Raw genomic sequence first — 21,174 nt, forward strand, 5'->3', positions numbered from 1 at the left:
CTGTTATCGGTACCTAATGTTTATTGAGAATTAACACACGCTGCACATTTTATTCAAATACGTTTCCAAATTCTCCCTTTCTCATGTTTATTCATTGAAGCTGAACATTTTCTTCACATCATTCGGTTGAGTTTGATAAACTGTTATAAGTAGTAAAACAGTGTTTACTATGAAACTCAGACTAACTCAGGTTAAAAGTAGAAAATACCTGGAAAGTATTTTCACACCAGCTATCACGACCGACGGAGCTGTCGATATAGGTCAAACACCGTTGCCGCTCACAGTTTAAATATTCAAATCTCGGCAACTTTGTCAAAACTAGGACGGTCAGTTACCTGTCGTTGACGATAGAGTTACTGCTAGTTTATACCAATCTGCCTTTTTAACTTTTCTATTAAGAGCACAGCCTCCATATGATGTGCTACTGAATACATTGACCAAGTTTAAAGTCTCCAGAAATACAGAAAGCCTATCAAAGGGTCATTGTAAAGTAATCCTGTCTTTTGCTTAAATTTCCTTCCGATGATCAATGCTGCTGTTAGAGTGTGCCGATTAGAATGATGGAAGAACATGTTTGTTGCCGATAATTTTTTTTTTTTAAGTAGCTGTGTCAAAACTCGAAACTGCTCAAACTTGCCACGAAAATAAAGTCGATGCAAACGATTGCACAACAGAAAAATCAATCGCTTTGGCAGTTTGCCTTGATTAAATATAAAACAAAACGAATCATTTAAATTTGGAGGGGAACAGAGTCATTTCCTAAAATATTTGTGATGTTGGTTTGAAAAATACTTCAGGAAATGTGTTGTTCTTGTTGACATATATACAATACTGGTATGCATTACATTTTCACTTACGTGTGCCCTTTTCCTCGATTCCCCTCCCCCCTTCCCCGCCCCCTTCTTCAAACTATACCATCAATAAGTAAAATCTTTTTTGATCAATTTTCAGACTACAATACAAATTATAAACTACAACTCCTTTATGCTTCTAATTTGGTACAAACTGTTACAACGAGAGCAAAATCTAACAAAAAACTTTGCAGAATTAACGTAACTTTTGTTTTTACTGAATTTAGTCCACCCCACATCACAGAAAAAGACATACTTATGTAAATCATTTAAGAAGCCAAAACGTTTTCAGAATGCAATTAAAAATAGTAAAACTTTCTTGGGAAACAAAATGCAGTCATCAGCTCAATCTCCATGCCTACTGTATCCTCTAGACGAACAGCCTATTCATTTCGACGGTTATCTCATCAAATATATCTGCTCGACCTCCAAAACGCCTGAAATTAATTTGACAAAATCACACCGCAAAACTTTCATTCCCATGATTGGCTGTCATAGCATATATATAGCTTGTCGTTTCTGAAAACTTGATCGTTTCACAATTATCAAAGATTTCCTCGAATTTCAAATCCATTTAACGAGATTAACATTTCACTATAGAATTAACTTAATCAGATTCTCGGCCCATAATACCCCTTCTTTCTTTTATCAGTTTTGACGTCTTATGAAACTTTCCCCCGTCAGACTTTGGGAGATATGAGAGAAAAATTTACTGAAAACAAGAGGTGTCCATGTTTGGCCATAAGCGATCTCCTTGGGTGGAATTTCAGTTATTTTTGGCAATGCTGGCTGTGACTAAGCAATGCTATCCCTCGCCCACATGACGGGATGGCGACAGAAGTCCGACTCCACAGCCAATGACTTTAATTGCACCAGAAATTATAGCGTAAAATTAATCCTGGGTGCCTGGCGCCGACGCCGCGAGGGGAAAACAATGGGCAGGTTGCAATAACACACAGGAAAAGTATTTAATCAATCGGTTCGTAACTTTGGCTAAGATTCTTCCACTCTTGGGAAAGAAAACCACCCCAGTAGCAGGAATAGAACACTCATGCATAACATCTGTTGAGCTAATCTCAAACAGCATCTCGTGGGACGGGGTCGTTTCCTCAGTCTCCTGGGAAGAAGATGTTACCAGATGCGGAGAGAGGACAGGAGAGGGAAGAGGGGAAGGGGAGCTAGGAGAGGCAAGAGCATTCATAAATAGTTAGCTGTAACCGGTTCTGTCTGAAACATCTGGTCAAGTGTCACAACAACAAAAAATAATGCAGAAGCACGGAGATGGTGAATCATCCGAATTGATTTACTGAGGTGTGCTACATTCAATCTGCTAATTGTTTTCTCGCAACCTCCTTTCTCCTTCTGCATTTTCATCTGAGCTAAAGATCATCTCCAGTCAAAACAAATTCCAGCAGAAAGTGTAGTCTGACCTAGTTGCTCTGGTTCAAACAATTTTTGGAATGATGGAGAGAGGGTTTGCCAAACTTATTACCACCCCATAAATGAATTTTTTTTTTAAATTATATATTAAAATACAGGGCAAATTCTACACACTGATACACACTGCCGTTAAGTTTAAAATCGCCCCTAGACTTTATAGAGAGGGTACAATTATTATCATTATTAAAGACCAAACAAAACTTTTATTTTTATGAGTTTCATCTTCCAAATTGTCAGTGATTTGTTTTACCATCCCACACCCTTCTAGTTGGCCTTTCTTTCTTTTCTTAAAAGTTGTCTCAGTTCTTGTAATTATTTTTTTTCAAAAGGTGGCAAAAAAAAGGGGAATGAGTAATGCATTTGTTTACTTAAGGGAGGGAAACCATTTGCCAAGTCCATCATGTAAACTAGCCCTCCTCTCTTAAGTCTAAAAATCAAAGATGCTGAAAATAGTTCTTTTATTTACATAAACCTTTGTACATTTAAGTCTGATGATAAACAGAACATGAAAATAAAAAAAATAAGTGAAATTCACTGTTTAAAAGAGAAAACAGGAAAATTTATGGGAGAACCTGACGGGCTACTCGTTAAGCCCCTCTTCCCGCACCCCTGAGAGGCAAGAGAGAGACGTGAAATGTCGATTCGTTAGAGAAGATGAGAGTAAGGAACATTTTACTGTTTTCTCTCTTTTTACGATCATTCTGTGTGAACACATTGTATGTTTAGTGTTGGGAATAAACAAGATAAATAACAGCCCCAAAACCTTATGTCGGCCAAACATCGCGAACGCCATCAATCACCACTTTTTGTTTTACATTCTAGTTCACCGAGAGAGTCGACTGGACTGTGCGACCCGCAGATTAAATCAAAACCCCCTCTCCTCCTCACATTTTAATACAGCTTATTAAGTCTGTCGTTTTTCTTCTTTTACTGCCTCGTGTTTATTTAGAGGGACACGTCGGGGAGGGAGAGAGCTTCATAATAGCAATTGCCTTTCTTTGTTTACAGAGATCATTAACGGGCTGACTCTGGCCTGTCCCTTCCCGTTTCCAAACCATGCATCACTATTAGCTCCTACAAACAATGTTCTGTCAAAAATGAAAAACTTACACTTAACTTTTTTAATGGTAGCATTAAAAAGAAAAGAGCAACAACATCGGCTATTCGAAGATTAGGCCGGTACTAACAATTTCTTGTGCGTGATGGGCTAATTCATCTTATCACGAGGAGTTTTCCACCGCATCAAAACACTCGTAGACGTCGGTAGTAAAAGTAAGAGAGGTACGCATTAGGTGAGCAAAGAGAGGAGGAGGAGGGGGAGGGAGACACGAAAAAACGTTTTGCTAGAAAGCCTAGAAGCCTGTTCCGTGCAGAATCACCAGAAGTATTGCCATCTGATTCATATAATATAATTCCCAGCAGCCTTCAGAATATAAACCAAGGTGTGTATAGTCAACGTAGATTGATGTACGATTCTACATGTGTTGTTGCCCCCATACTGGAGGTTACAGAAACATTCACATGCTACTTGTATATAACTACTACAACAGCAGGAGTACAACTGAATGAGTAGAACATCATCAGAACAACATTGTAAGTACACAACTTAATGAGTACAAACTAAGAAGCATTCCCCCTTGGTATTGGTACTGGTACAGGTCTGTAAGTGCAAGAACATGTAAGAGTGCAGAGCCTGACTGAAAGTTGGACTATAGGTTATGGAAGGCCAATCAGCTACCTTCAAAGACATCCCTCCCTTACCCCCCTGCAGGATACCGGTTTGCTCTATCTTTCCATTCCTAACAGGTTCAAATCTGCAAAATTGTCATATACCACTTAGAACGCGGACAGAATAGCATTCACCAGGGGAGGCTGACAGTTCTGACGGTTAAATCAAACATTTTTATGAATTATTCCACAATTCATGACAAAAATATATGTGCAAAATACAGAAAAAAAGTTGCAAGATTACCTTTGTTATTTGAAACTTAGACAAGACAAAATTAACTCTGACGCTAGGACTGATGACAACCTGAATTCAAAATAACTTATACTGTTTTTTCTACTCTTCGTTTTATTAATAAATTTTATGGCTTTTCCTTCTTCTTCCTTTGCTAATGATCTACAATTATCTCTTGTGATATGGAAAAGAGGGTCTCAGAGCTGCTGCAAGTAAGTGAGCAGAAATCGTCAGTTTCTCTTTCTAACTTTATGATGTGGAGGCCAAAAGGATCCCAGTCTGAATTACTTAATCGCAGCAAGATAAGTATCTCCTTTTTTCCCCGGATAGAATAGAAAAATTTCTCCGCCAAGCATCGCTAATGAAAATGGGATGTTTTTTCGACAAAATCAATGATTCTTAGAAGCCTGAGTTTTCATTCATCAATCAAGTTGAAAATAAGATTGATGGTTGCCATGGGGACATATATTTCCATGTCCCTACAAGTCAGGTGACGTGCTCTCTGTTAATAGTCTGCCCAGTAATCATCACTTAAAAAGCTAACAGCCCTGGATGATCATATGATCCCTTGCGTTTAGACATCTCTGATCTTTTTCATCGCCGTTTGTTTGTTCAAGTTCTGTTAAGTTTCAAGACTCATATTAACTAAGTATGAGTCCTCACTACGATCCAGCCGTCGTCAAAGGCTCAAGAATGCAGTCCATAAAGACACTATTTATTCAGTGTAACCCAGATATTACTCTTGTCGGCTCGATGGGATTCCTAACTCGAGATCTTGTCCCGTAAACCTTTCTCATTGCATATCATTCATCGGGATTCTGATTGCTTGTACAGGGACAAACTGTTAATTGTTACCAGAGCTCCCACATGCTGGATGCAGAGACAACTTTAAGGAACAGGTTCAGGTTTGGAATAGAATTTCCTCCTGTTTTCTAGCTCGGCCCAAGATGTCAAAATCAGTCAAGAATATAAACTCAAGATGGGAAAGTAGTTCAAACATTGTACAAAGCTGAGGATATTTAAGGAAAATTTAGTTGATCAACTGTAACAAAAGTTAGAATAATGCAGTTTCACCACACCTTTGCAAACCAAGTTTTACCCTCAACTATTAGGGGGAAAAGGCCACAATGTTGGAAAAAAACAGACATATATATATATATAATTCTGTTTTTAGCAGTTGCAGTTGCTATGTGTTTAATTTAATACTGAATTGTCAGATTTCTATGGTATCAGTACCTATACTTCCAATTAACAAGAATTTGGGCATATTCTGGTAAATTAAGAGCAATTCCATAATCTAGTGGGATGTCCTAAGTTTGCCTAAGTGCAATCTGAGTAATATACTTTTGTTTGGTCTGGATCAAATTTGTGAATATTAGAAGAGAAGTCGTTCCTGTTGACTATACAATGATAAATATATCCTTCCATATTGCCTGCATCTTAGGTTGTTCACCCACAATCCTAAACACTTTGCCTATTGACATAGATCTAAGACGCACAGCCTTAACAGCTCTGACATCATCAAGCCTTCCTGTAACACCTACCACAAGGAGATTGGTTTGTAATAAAAGACTAAAAATAGAGAAATGTGAAAAAATTCTCAATTTAGGGATCCTCTAAGAGGACAGCCATCCTTCTAGCATCCCCAATGTTGTAGATTAAAATCGATGAAAGGAGAAGTTTTAAAGCCGCTATTTTTGCATAATTGCTGACCTGTTGGACTCTACACCAAACGTACAATCGCAATTAGTAGTTTGCTAACCGGATTCAAAATTCATTTCAAAAATCACAAAAAGAAAAAGTTTCAAGATTTTCAAAACTTTCAGTAATGGTTTTGAGAAAGCTGCTGGGAAAACAAAAGGACTTTTAACAATCGAAAATTATGTCTTCAATTATTGCTAATAAAAATTTAAAAAGAGTAACGGCAGGGTCAACCACTATTTGAGTACAAAATTTGAGTGATACCTAAAATGTTTGATGAATTCGTTGGGAGATAATGGCGTACCACCGAATGCAAGACGGCAGCTTTAAGCAGGAGTGCGTGTGTTGCGGTTTACATTTCCACCACTCGTCATTCAATACTTTTCAATTTCATGGTAAACACATGCTGCTGATGGAATCCTTTGCCGTTAACCAAACATTAACACATCAGGCTCTCACCGTCATTGATTTTTTTTTTTTTTTTTTTCCCCGTTCTTATTTTCCACCCCTATTTTTCTTTTTTCTCGAGCCATGACTCTCAAAAGATGTTAATGAAATGTTAAAAGAGCTGGTATTGATCTTCAATATCTTTATATTTATCGAGAGTAAAGAAATCATGAGAATTAGACCGTGGGCGTTTCGATCGTACAAGGTTATGAAAGGGACTCGTTTCCATACATATTGTACACTGCAGTTTGTCGGAAACGTATGAATCCTAGCTAGGAGGAAAAACCTGTTAAATGACAACTAACTTGGAGATGAAAGGACCCAGCCACCATTGGAAATGAAATATATCTGATGTGCATACACAGGCTATGAACCACCACCCTGAGGTGTCTGTGTTTCATAAAGAAATTAATTGCCAAATGAGCTCAATTTGAAAGGGGTTTGCTGAGAGCTATTCCACACTGACATATCGTACATCAATGTTTAGGATAGGAAATACGATTGTACAAATTCCTTATAAATTAGAAACACGTTTTATATTTGCAAACTGCAATCTTACCTTCCGACAGGGAGTTCCCCGGTCTGCTTCTTCCAACTCAAGTCAGGGGGTGGATCTCCCGCCACTTCACATCTGAACAGGACCGTCTCGCCTGGTTCAGCGATGATATCTTCTGGTACCACAAGGAATGTTGGTGTAGCTATACGATCAAATGACAACATGATATCACAGATTATGAAGGGTACAAATTTAATTCAAGCATTCATGTTCAGCAATGACAAGGGGGTTTGGGGTGTGGGGGGTGGTGGTTTATGGGACTGCAGCCCCAGTGTCTGGGTCAACTAGGGAATGTGAGACAAAGATTAAGATATTCTCATTTTCATATAATGCACTTTAAAAGGGGGCCGGACGACCTTGTCGATGTCATTTAAAGTCTTGAATATTCATCAGACCTAACACTAAGGACAATTGAGATAATCTTCCCACCCCCGCAAAATGTTTCAGTTGAGTACAATATAAATTAATACATTTTCATGCAGAGTATACAGTGATGTATGCGGATGGCTGACCACCCCCACCTGCCCACAAAAGAAATGTTGGTGGGTCCTGGCATGATGCATTCACATTCACAATTCACCAGGAGTAATCATCACAGTTATATACAGTACTCACAACTTGTTGCCCACCCTCATGAGAACTAATTTCAACAGGCAAATTAGCCAGTAAATACATGTCCAGGTGGTCTTGAGAAGTAATGACTCATTTAAGCCCACCCATTAAGTAGATAGCATATAAGTGGGACATAAGTGGGACAAACAAGTCAACTTTAATGATTCCCCCCACCAACTCTTTACCGCTACATCTTAAACATATGCGACTGAGAATATGTGTGATGTTTCTCGATCCCACCTACATACATGCAGCATTTAAGTGGGTTTAACTCCAGATGACAGTCACCGAATGAATTGCAATATGTTAAACAATTAAATACAATTACCTCTGACAGTAAGATTTGCCGGGCTGCTCTTCACAGGATCATCCACAGCCACATTGAATGCAGTACAGACGTAAGACCCAGCATCTTCCAATCTCACCTTAAATGAAAGAAAACATACAATTGATAATTCTGAATTAATTATTACCCAACTCACTTTATATCTCAGATCATCACAATATGATGAGCTGATATAACATGATTACTAAATCACCTTAATAAAAAATAATAATAATAAATGAGACTTATATAGTGCCAAATCAGTATACAAAGGCCACTGCTCAAGGTGCTTTACAAAGAAAGCAGATTAATTTACAAAAGACCAAATGAAATGATGGGTCTTAAGAAGACTTTTGACAGTTATTTGCAGGGTCCATGCACAGCCATCTAATTCTACGATCAGATTCTGCAGGTCCAGAATGGTTCAATTAGCAATAATTAAACATGAACATAATTATTGAATTGTCCATAATCCATACAAATATGAATTAATATTTTTACACAACAAAGTAGATACATATGTGTTAATGTTTCTAATGTGACATACCCCTTTAATGTAGTTGCAAATTCTTTTTTTTTTCAACTGATCCAAATGAGAGATGCTCCTTTAAAGGGAGTTACCAATCTTTTAATGTTTCAAATTGACATATATATACATACTATATTAAGAAAGGTTTTTTTTTTTTTTTTTTGTCTTTCCCATGATCATGGAGTTGGGGAAGCATATCTGCTCATCCGTGATACATTACATATATTAAAAGTGGAATCCAAGATATACAGTATATACAAAAGAAAAATATGAAAAAATAAATATATAGTATTAATTCTATCTTCTCATCAGTGATACACTCCATTTATTAAAAGTTGAATCCAAAATATATATATATATATAGATACAAAAAAAAATATGAAAAAATCTATACATAGTATTAATTAATTTTCCTCTACATAGCTAGCTCTTGATTTATCAGTTTACATTACATCATAATGTCAACACATGAATCATACTGTATACAAGGTAATACAACATTTAGCAAATTGCCATATCAGGGCTGCTATGACTTTGTGCTTCATTCATCCAATTGTCACAAAGTAGGCCTGTAATTAAATCAAAATGAATTAATCATTTTAATGCTCACGGATTTTTTTTTTTTTCATTCGGTTACCGAAAAGTATTTGACAGTGTTTGGACAGTGGGGTTTCATCACTGCAAATTGGCACCAAACTCAGGAGAAATATTGTTCTGCTAGATTTGTAAGGGAAGCTATAATTTATCTAGCATCTTCAGGTCTTGTATACACAAACATATCCTGAGAGAAGGAAAGTTTAGATGGATATTTGGGGGGGGGGGGAGGAGACAGAGACACAGATATAAAGAAGATTTAGCTAAGTCAAAGAAGTTTAACTGCTGTGCATCGACCAATTCAATTTTTAAAGTCAGCAAACACTTCTTGCAATTTCTTTTGGAGGAGAGAGACTTGTGTAAGCAACCGATTCATCATAAGATTGGCTCACAGCTGCAGTAGTCTGCGGGGTAATACTGTACAAATAAACATGGCGAGATGGATGTGAGACTGTGGTGCGAAATTTGTTTTAAAATGGCCAAAGATTGATGATCGCAAGACCCAGTTTTTAGAGTCTGATCTGGTAAGCTGTGAAGATGGATGGTGAAAGAATGGTGTCTGCGGTTCCAAGACATTTACATCATAAAAATGATTCCATTGCCAGAATTTACATCTATACAGGACGAAACATGTCACCATCAACTATCTAGTCAAGAAATCTCTACTGCAAGATATTTGTCATCATCATGATCATGATGGACCAAAATATAATTTTCAACCAACCAATCATCTCCTCCCTACTATAATCTTTTCATTTCGTCGTAATGACTTTAACTACAACTTCAACAGGGCAAGAGTTTAATGTTTACCTGGACACACAGCAGACTGCAAACAAGTGAAGAGCACTACGTGCCCGCAGCCAATCTTCACCACTGTGACCCTCTTGACCACTCCCCCTACCCCCTCCCCTCTCCCAACCGTCACAGATCATTTGAGAATATATTAGATCCAACGCCATTGGAGAAAAATTGTCCTATCCCTTCCTCCTACAGGTGTATATGATATTTTTCTCCACTTTACAGACACTCTTGTTCTTTCTCATCAATGTTTTAAATTCCATGCAAATTTAACTTCAAGCTCGATTCAAAAGTTTTTCCTCGAAACTGCAACATGGAAATAAACAAATTTAGGACACCCGACCGTCCGTAAAATAACCGGGTAGAAACACCAGTTCACTTCCGATCATCAAAACAGATCACCAGATAAAAACTTAGAATGTTCAACGCTAAGTGGATTAGGAAGAAACATTATCACACCCCAAATTTAGAAGCATAACTGCCAAGGATAATTCCCTGAGTTGTTTCACAATCGCATAAACCATTTTCTCTTCGTAATTTCCGATTCTCTGTTTTGCTTTGGAGTGAACTTATTTTGGACCCAGCAATATTAACGTACAGGATCTCCATGTCTTTCTTATTCTCTCTTTACTTTTCTGCCCTTATTTTTTTTTTTTACTTTTTCCTTTCTTTTATTTCCCCCCCCCCCCCCCTTCCTTCTTCAAGGGATGCATCATGATTCCTGCTGGATGACAAATTCTCTGGTATGACAAACCCTCGAATTACTTCTGACAGCTTTATCATACATTTCATTTGGCCTGTCTCTTCCCATACTTGTCTATTGTAAAGTATGGATCACAACATTAAAACCAAAGTCTTTTAAAGCCAACATCAAAGGTTGAATACCCTGCAGAACAGAAAACATTTTACGCTACATTTAATCACGATCCGGCAGGGAGTATCGGAAAGACGACTGTTGTCATATCTTCTTTCCATATTCGTAAGGGTTGGAAAAGACCAAAAAAAAAAGAAAAAAAAGGAAAAATGCTCTACGGAGTAAGGAGAAGCATTCTCGCAGCAGAAATGGGTTATGAGCAGCTCTGATATCACAAATCACATTCACTACTACAAGTTAGACCTAGTATCCGACTTTATTATTAGAGAACCGATGGACGACACGAGGCCGACGTAAAACAATTTTCAGAAGTCCGAATGCTGGGTTCATCCATCCGTTACCTCGCGGGGTGTATAACGTCAAAGTGGGGAGCCCTCCTGTGATGGCCGTTGTCGTGGCAATGAAATCCACTTTACTGGCACTACTACTAGACTGGAAAATGTGTCAGAGGCTTGACTGGGATTTGAAGGTTTGCCTATTTGCTCTCTAAGCATGTAGCGAGTGATTTGTCCTCGTTTAATCACGTTGAGGCTTTCTAAAAATTAACACTACCAAAAGTTGGAGCTCAAAGTTAGATCACGATATTCAAAATGTTAATGCTTTGTTTTGTTATTGAAAGTCATCTCGATCATGGCATGGCACAGCATCCTGCTAGATGGAAGTTCTCTTGGATGACCTTTGACCTTCAGGGTCCTCCTTTGACCTTCTGGGTCACGAGAGACTTGCCTCACTTGCCTATGGGATAATCCTACAACCGTGTCAGAAAGCAAATTTACGTCTTTCTGATTCTACCTACGTCGTCGTCTCAAAAATTTAAATTTTTATAAACTAAGATGATGTTTAGACTCACAGATGAGATCATTAGATTGTAGTCCTCCATAATCTGTAACCTGTCCGTTTCTTCAATTGGTTCGTCGTCCTTCTCCCATCCCACTTCCGGTATCGGATTACCCTTAGGTGGGATGCACTCCAATACCACATCGTTTCCCAGGATAGCAACCGTTGAAGATGGCCCTGGACGAAAATCTGGTCGTAGGTCTGCCAAAGAAAAAGAAAAAGAAAGAATGTTGACTATCATGATACAGAAGACTGACTTATACGTTTCATTCCTGAGCAAAAATGGATCATTTTTCATCTTATTGGTTAGGCCAGGCCGTTTACTGAGTATCTTCGAATTACTATGTAGTTATATGCAGCTGAGATAAACAGTATCAGCCTATCAGGGTCACCATGCTAACAAATGGAATAACTTTAGACAATTAGCTATTGTGGCATGAGTCACAAAACCTTTTGTACAGCTCTGTATCAATTAAATCTACAATTGCTGAGCAGCTTCCTGAATATACTGTATTATACCACCCTCCCGCCAGCTTGGATCGAAACTAGGTCATTTCTGGCTTGTGCATTAGTATTGGGTCATATCAGGAATGCAACTTGGATATATCTAGAGGGCCTTACAGCTAGCTAAATAATTAGTTTCTCATATTGCACCCTTCCATTTCTCACTTTTCCCTCTCCCATCCTATCCCTGCCCCTTCCCTTCCGCCTCCTCTCTCCCCTCCTTCCACATCAAATTCTACCTAAAAATCATTTTTAAATAGGCTGTATTACTCATTTTGCAAGGATCTGTACATCATAATGATACCTGCAAGGTAGCCAATCCCTGATGGTACAAGGATGCAATAAAGAGGTAGTGTGATCAGTGATGTGATCAGTGATGTGAGAGTTAAAATTCCTTTTCAAATACATCATAACCCTATTCTCTTACTGGAAAGCCTTTATGGGAAAGATCAATTTTCTGATATTCCCTTAGGTTATGACCTTTGCTAACCATGTTGCCCCAAACTAATCTTTAAGTGAATTCTAAAATGATAAACTTTCAGCCTTAAGTGGTTCTGAAGGGTGTATATACAATACTTGCTCTCCCCCTACCCTACTCATTATGATTCAGCTTGACCTATGACCTCACATAAATTGATATGAAACAAGCTCAATATTACACTATGTATATATACTTTGCGTGGTAATGAATGAATGAGCGCTATGTATGATCTGAAACTGAACAAAGTGCTGAACCTAAGTCTCCTATATGCATGCATGCATCGGTTCAGCTAGTTTTCACCACTGATCATCCACTGTGCAATACGCAGACCCATACATAAACAGTTCTTTAGTATGTATATTACAGAAGACTTAAAATATCTAAAGAGACAAAATGTTAACTGGACAATCTCATATATTAAACTTGACCTTTCTTTTTCCTTTACATACAATCCTCCCATGGTACCCCCCCCCCCCCTTCCCTCCCTCTAAGTTAAGGAACAATTCATTTCCTGTCTAAGTATCAAGTAAACTAAAAGACCAGATCAGACCATGCATGCATAAGTACTGTTAAACTAGACACCCTGTGGTATTTAGTTAAATTATCATCCTACAAACTGCATATTATAATCAAATCAATCACAGCGAGCGACCCAGCTCTCTCCCTCTGGGGAACTTCCCCTTACTTCTTCAGAACCATCCTGTGTTATAATCCAGTGTTGCCCAAAGCATGGTATGCACAAGGCAACATGTTGGGATATACCAAGATATGGTGGAATTCAACATAGCTTAATATTAACACTGGATGCATTATGTATACCTAACATTGCTACTGGGAGTAACTGAGACACCTATGTATACATTACATTGCCACTCAGACACCTATGGAAACATTATATTGCCACTATGAATACATAACATTGCCACTATGACCCCTATGTATGTACATTGCCACTATGAAACCTATGTATACAGTACATTGCCACAATGACATCTACAGGTATACATTACATTGCCACTATGAATACATAACATTGCCACTATGACCCCTATGTATGTACATTGCCACTATGAAACCTATGTATACATTACATTGCCACAATGACATCTACATGGTATACATTACATTGCCACTATGACACCCATGTATAGGGCACAAATTATCAAACTCATCTGTGGCTATTCCACACAAATTATTAATAAAAAGAAATGAACAATTATAAGAATATGTAATTTTTACACACATACCGTGAAATATTTAAAGGACTTAAATGAACCAGTTTTCGGGGGGGGGGGGGGGGCTGTTTTCTAGTATATTTGAGGTCAAATACAGATTTGAGCAAATTTGGTCATGCACTCTCAAAGTTGTAATAAATTTTTCCCTAACTTAATTTCAGGAAATTCAATAATGTTACAATCAGTTCCCACGTAAAGGTCCCTCTGTACTTTTCTGGTGGTACCCATGGTTCACCCATGGTATACCCAGAGTAGCCATAAATATCTCAAGATTATTAATCTAAATGCAGTCTGCCAACCTGGGACAATCTCTTAGTCATCAGACAAAAGGGGTCCAGACCTTTTTACGACCTTCTGCTGGTAGGGAGGAGGCTTATGGTTTTAAAAATCCAAGTATGTAACTAACTTGGATATTTATGTTTCCCAACAGTATTAATTTGACATGCCACTATGGGTCTTGGCTACACTGATCATAAGAGAAGCTTGTCTTTTAATGATGCTTAAAAATCAAACATATTTTGGAAAGGAATTTCTCTTTGGTAACCTTGACCCAAGGGATCTTGGTTTCTGTCCATGAGCATATCACAGCCAAAAATGACTAATTTATGATATAATGACTTTTACATATTACAATATGACTGGGGAGCTAAGCAAAGGATCAGAGTTCACATGCAAATACCATAATAATATAGATCACTCATAACACAGTGAGAGTTACTATCAATTCCCTACACTCAGAAGTAGTTATTAACACACAGTTAATGCCTACAGTATGCAGAAAGCAATAGCTGCTACCAATGTTGATGTGGACACATATTTGGGCTCTTGATGGCAATTTGACCAAACCGTGTGGAATGTTACTCAACATACAGTTTGAAACATCGAATTAAGAGGCAATCCTTGACTATTAGTGAATGAATATTAAAACTATGATATTTCCTCCACATATTTGTGGGGGGAGGGGGAAGGTGGGGGAGGGGTGGTTCTTAGCTGTTTGGGGATGTAATTCATTACAAATATCTCTCACACATATTGCGCACAGACCAATGATGATGGCTGGGGTGATTCGCCCTTTAGCTAAATTTAGTAACCTTACATGGATATTAGTACCAGTTCAGGAAGTAATAAGTATACCTTTCCAACGACAAAGTCTAAATGAATATATCCCACAGCCGTAAAAGTGCAGGAAATATATTTCAATGAGAGCAAAATGGCTCACAGCTCTATTTCAAATACATGTTTAATAACATCTGTAGAATTAAAACAATTATATGTATACATGTGAAGTGGAATTTTTCGGGTATGTTATTCTTTATTTATTTACTATATATATATATAGTTACCATATAATTGTCAAGTAATGACTGTTTCATGTCTGATGTCTCAGTAATACTAACATGTGGCTGTCTAACCCTTGGACTCCTAACATAAATTTTCACATTCTTCACAATATATTAGATTCATGATCCTGTTTTCCACAACCTTCAAATACTTGTTCTTCCTCTAGCTGGTATATCAATGAAATTTAACAGACCCGCTTTACGGGCTACAAAACAACTTTACTTACTTACCCATTATCAGAAAACCCCACCACCACTTATAGACCCTATCAAATCATAAATCTAGGAGCCCATTAGTGGATTCTTTCTTATCCTTCAAACCAGGCCCCTATTAACTAAAAGTCTAAAACCAAATTCTTTTACCCTCTTGTATTGTCTTACACAATTAATTAGTCACATGACCCACTCCATAAATAAATAAAACCCAGAATTGGGGGATGTTCAAATGTTTGTCTGTTAAGTAACTGTCCCTGCAGATGCTCACAATGCCAATAAAACACTCCCTGATACAAACACTTGTGCTAATTTAGTGTAACCGATGTTTTGATACCGGTAACTAGTACCAGGAGTAAACTTGGACCAATGCAGGTATTCACCCATACAATAGAACATGTTTGAAGTCCTGGTTTACTGGGGGTCAACAGTGACAAGCTATTGATGGATTCAAGATATAAACAAAAGTAGAGTCTTGCTCTTCCTCCAGTATTTCTGATGAGCCAAGGTCAAGGGAACATCTCAGCAGGTTTATTTTTTAAGTGAGTTGGGGGAGCTAGAAGCCAGTATGCAAGCCTGCTTCATATAGGTAATTCTTTTAGGTTAAAGGTCAACAGACAACCATCACTTTCATGAAGAATTAACACTATAACTGCAGAAAAGCTGTTGGAGAGAAATTCATATGAAAACATTTACACCCCTTTAAGACAATTAACTCCCCTAAAGTTGGGAGAGGAGGAGGGAAGACAAGGGTAGGATAGGAAAGGCAAAGAGTGCAAGGATTTGACCATGGGGGTGAAGCAGTTAATTTATGAATTGCATCAACAATACATATGTAAGCTGTATTGTGCCTATTACAGGACTGATTTACTGCATGGCTGTAACAGTGTTGCACTATAAAAGTGATTTTTCACTAAATTAAGAGGGAGACAAAGTATTTCCTCAGCTTCCTCCCCCTCCCCTCCCCCCCCCCCCATCCTTTCTCCCCCACCTATCCTCACCGATAATTTGATTCCAGCACCATCCCCTTTGTTACAAAAGATATTCAATTATTGCTTCATGTTACAAACAACACTTGATTTATGTAAAATTCTTTCACGAGACGAAAGAAAAATGTGTGTGAGAAGTGCCGACTGCATATATATGAAACAATCAACAAGAAAGAACTAGTACTACTCAAGTCAAAGAACAAACCACAGATTGCAAGGCATTCCAGATCAACTACTTCCCTGATAGAGTGCAAGAATAATTTATAGCCTTCACCTTTAAAAAAATCTTAATTCAATATTGATTTGGTTCCTATCCAATGAGCATAAAATTACCAATGCCATCCCAACTGGGCCATAAAAATTTGTCTCCTAGCGATGAAAACACAAGAGTTTAGAATCCTTCGAAAGTTTTTAACACGTCCTGTCTTCCTAGGGAGTTAATAGCCTCTTGTCAGCTATATCCCTACTGGAGAAAAAAAAACATTTCTGTGGGTTTTGAGTCCTTCGTTGACCAACATATACCATGGGAATACAACACATATGGACAGCACACTGTTTTGTCCTAACTTGAAACGAATCAATATATTTGTTTCTATCCTGTATCTTTCCATCACTTTTGATCATCTCAATCCAGACGTAAATTTAAGAGTCCTAACCTACTATCATAATCATCAATTTTTTGTTTTTTCTAGATTTGGTTGAAATGGTCAATCTCTGAGGAATAAAGTCATATCTTGTTCAGAAAGAAAAAAAAAGTGTCATTTATGTATTTATTTTATAGTCCAAAGATTTAGGAGGTGGTCAATATTTAGTATACCCTATGGAGTAAACAATATACACAGTTTATAATCTCAATTTGCTTACAACTAATGTTCTTTCCACAGAAAGCCACAATTAAAATTTAAAAATCATTTCCATTCCATACAGGTTTTAAGTTTAGTACAGTTGTGTTTGTATATAATTTGTGACAAACAAACAAAATTAGAGCCTGATGGAAAAAGTCCTCTAATGTAAACAGAAGACCATGCAGTCCAGTGAGTAGCTACTGTATCTCCCTAATTACCTAGTACAGAGTGTAAACAGACCACTATGTAGAGAAATGTGTGAAACTGTCACTGAAGCCTGAATACAGTATCCCATTGTTGATCCTTTGATCCTCCCATGCCTGATCTTATACACTACATGAGACCCTTGAAAGTACACAGTGTATACAGACCACTATACAAACTGTCACTGAAGCCTGTATACAGTATCACATTGTTGATCCTTTGATCCTCTCATCAATACTTGATCCGATACACTATATACACTTGAAAGTACACAGGGTATACAGACCACTATGTAAAACTATGTAAAACTGTCACTGAAGCCTGTATACAGTATCACATTGTTGATCCTTTGATCATCTCAATAATACCTGATCATATACACTATATACACTTGAAAGTACACAGGGTATACAGACCACTATGTAAAACTATGTAAAACTGTCACTGAAGCCTGTATACGGTATCCCATTGTTGATCCTTTGATCCTCTCATCAATACTTGATCCGATACACTATATACACTTGAAAGTACACAGGGTATACAGACCACTATGTAAAACTATGTAAAACTGTCACTGAAGCCTGTATACGGTATCCCATTGTTGATCCTGTGATCCTCTCATCAATACCTGATCCTATACACTATATACACTTGAAAGTACACAGGGTATACAGACCACTATGTAAAACTATGTAAAACTGTCACTGAAGCCTGTATACAGTATCACATTGTTGATCCTTTGATCCTCTCATCAATACCTGATCCTATACACTATATACCCTTGAAAGTATCTCCCTAATTACCCAGTACACAGTGTATACAGACCACTGAAGCCTGTATACAGTATCCCATTGCTGATCCTTTGATCCCCTCATCAATACCTGATATTCGACACTATATACACTTGAAAGTTGAACTTGCTCATATCAAAGGCAGTTTTATTTGATACTCACACCTGTTTAGCATACTAAAAATTCTATTACCCAACCCCCCTCCCCCCCCCCCCCATCAGGCATACAACGTATAAAAGTTTGAACTATATGTGATACAAATTGCCATCAATTTGACCTGTCTTCCAAGGCTTCCAAGGCACTCTTACCCTAGTAGTAGTCCAAGCATTACATCACAGGTTCACCAACTATACACTATCCATACTTGAGATAGCTCACTATATATATATGCCGCTAAGTATGCTACTTAAAAAGACCTCAAAAAGGTCAATTACTTCTCATTCTTTATTTTCCTCCCCCTCTTCTTTGTATCCCTCTAACAGTTTTTAATATGCAACAATTATTTTGGGGCAATGCCTTCTGATGACCTTTCAGTCAGAACATCACTCAGACAAATCCACCTGGATAAAGGTAGATATGTAATTAGGAAGAAAAAAACCTAGGCTGTTTCATGACAATCTTAAATTCAAAGTAGGTTCAGGTTGTTGGACTATCCTCGACTACTTTTAACATTTCTTCATAATTTTGAGTTCCATCTGCAATGATCATTATAAATTGATTATTAACTTTTTCACATTTCAAACCCCTCCTTTGTCATAGTTAGTACAACTGTATCAAGACAATATAAATGACACATGCTAAGCCCTGTGACCTTTTGTTGAGATAAAATTTTATTTAATTTAATCATTATTATTCATGGGATGTGATGGGGGGGGCCCTCAATCTGGTCACATGCTCTATGGTTACAACTCACAATCCCAGGTTTGTATCAAAGAATTCACCTGTAATATTTCTGCCCTAGTTGTCAAAGATCCCTCAAGTTACACTCTGTCATTGTAACTAGCTTTGCAATGGGATATATATTATAACAGCCCCAAGGCACTGAATCCTCCAAGCTGAAGGTGAGAATTTACAAGTTAATAATATGTGGTCCCTCTTGCAGACCTCAGGTCACTCTCTGTACCCTAAATACTTCAAGATAGTAAGGAAGAAGTGCCTCTTCTATATGAGAGGAGGCTTTTAAATACATCAATCACATATTTTGTAATATTCAGTTTCGTCTGTTTACTCTTAACTGAAGAAATGGTCATTCATCTTGTTATTTTAATTCAACAAAATGCACTGACTACTTAACTATATTTTCCCCCTCCACCCCCCCCCCCCACCATTAATAACAATTTTACAAAGAAAGGGATGATGTTATGAAGCCCTGTGACAATGATAATAAGGAAATCCCATAAGAATGATTTACTTTAAACCAGTTGTTCTGGTCAGGAGAAAATCATAACAAGCTGTCAGTCTGTTAGCATTGTCATTCCTGCTGTAATACTGTTGTCTTTGCAGCACAATTCAAATTTCAGCGGGTGATACTTATCTGATTCAAACTTCGTACTGATGGTCTCTCTATTATAACTCTACCAATTAAACTCTTGTTATGATAGATAGAAACAGAGTCCCATATATAATTCTAGAGAAAAGTTTCACTCAAATACCAACAATTCTTCATTATTTGAGGCAAAAAGAATTATCCTGAAATACCCAGGCCAAAGGTTTTCTAATCATATCGTCATATGAGATATGAAATCAAAAGCTCTTTAGGCTAACTGTAAATATTTTACTTTAATGCAATTGCAGATTGGCAAGAAGGGGGAGGGGAGGGGGTGTGGGTGTGGTAGGGCACTGATCGACATAGTATCATACAATAATATTGTATCATAATGATATCATGTAAACATCCACAATAATATTGTTGCATATAGTATTATCGGTTTCCCATAGGATCATACAATGATGTTATATTATGATAATATAATATAAAACATCCACAATAATATTGTTGCATATATTATCGGTTTCCCATAGGATCATACAATGATGTTATATTATGATAATATAATATAAAACATCCACAATAATATTGCTGCATATATTATCTGTTTCCCATAGGATCATACAATAATGTTATATTATAATAATATAATATAAAACATCCACAATAATATTGTTGCATATATTATCGGTTTCCCATAGGATCATACAATAATGTTATATTATAATAATATAATATAAAACATCCACAATAATATTGTTGCATATATTATCCGTTTCCCATAGGATCATACAATAATGTTATATTATAATAATATAATATAAAACATCCACAATAATATTCTTGCATACATTATCCGTTTCCCATAGGATCATACAATAATGTTCTATTATAATAATATAGTACAAAACATCCACAATAATATTGTTGCATATATTATCTGTTTCCCATAGGATCATACAATAATGTTCTATTATGATAATATAATATAAAACATCCACAATAATATTGTTGCATATATTATCTGTTTTCCCATAGGATCATACAATAATGTTATATTATAATAATATAATATAAAACATCCACAATAATATTCTTGCAGATAATATTACATGGTACTATGATATCTTATGATAACAATTGTATTGTTAGTTTTCGTAATATTACAGTTCTTAATAGTATCATATACTAGCATGTGATTGGCTATGCAGGGTGTGGAAGGGTCATTGAAGGGTCATTGGAGGGTCATTGAAGGGTCCAAGAACAATTGAACTGTCTGGGAGCTGATTGTATAAAGAAATCCAATATTTGAGGGGGGGGGGGGGGAGAAACTCATGTCCGTATCACTAGCAAAGTTGTTTTTCCTCCAAAACCATTCACAATCTATTACCAATTATCATTTAATCTGATTTTGAATTACGAGGAAAGGAAAAAATTTGCTCCCTGGCTAAATGGTGACGATGATAGCCAAGTTCAAATCCTGCTCCGAGGCATCTTAAGCTTGTAGGAATTATTATTAATCCTTGCAATGGACGTTTAACTTGCTGCGATTTAAGTCG

The 21,174-nt window shown here is 37.1% G+C and overlaps 1 protein-coding gene across 1 annotated transcript in view; it reads right to left on the minus strand.

Moving 5' to 3' along the window:
• The window catches only part of LOC139977004 (roundabout homolog 2-like), a 264,174-nt gene that overhangs the window by 33,273 nt on the left and 209,727 nt on the right, over window positions 1–21,174 (minus strand). Inside the window, 3 exon segments of the mRNA XM_071985943.1 lie at window positions 6,959–7,097; window positions 7,896–7,992; window positions 11,538–11,725. Of these exon segments, the coding sequence (XP_071842044.1) occupies window positions 6,959–7,097; window positions 7,896–7,992; window positions 11,538–11,725 (424 nt within the window).

This window comes from Apostichopus japonicus, chromosome 12, assembly GCF_037975245.1.
Source record: "Apostichopus japonicus isolate 1M-3 chromosome 12, ASM3797524v1, whole genome shotgun sequence".
NCBI lineage: Eukaryota > Metazoa > Echinodermata > Holothuroidea > Aspidochirotida > Stichopodidae > Apostichopus > Apostichopus japonicus.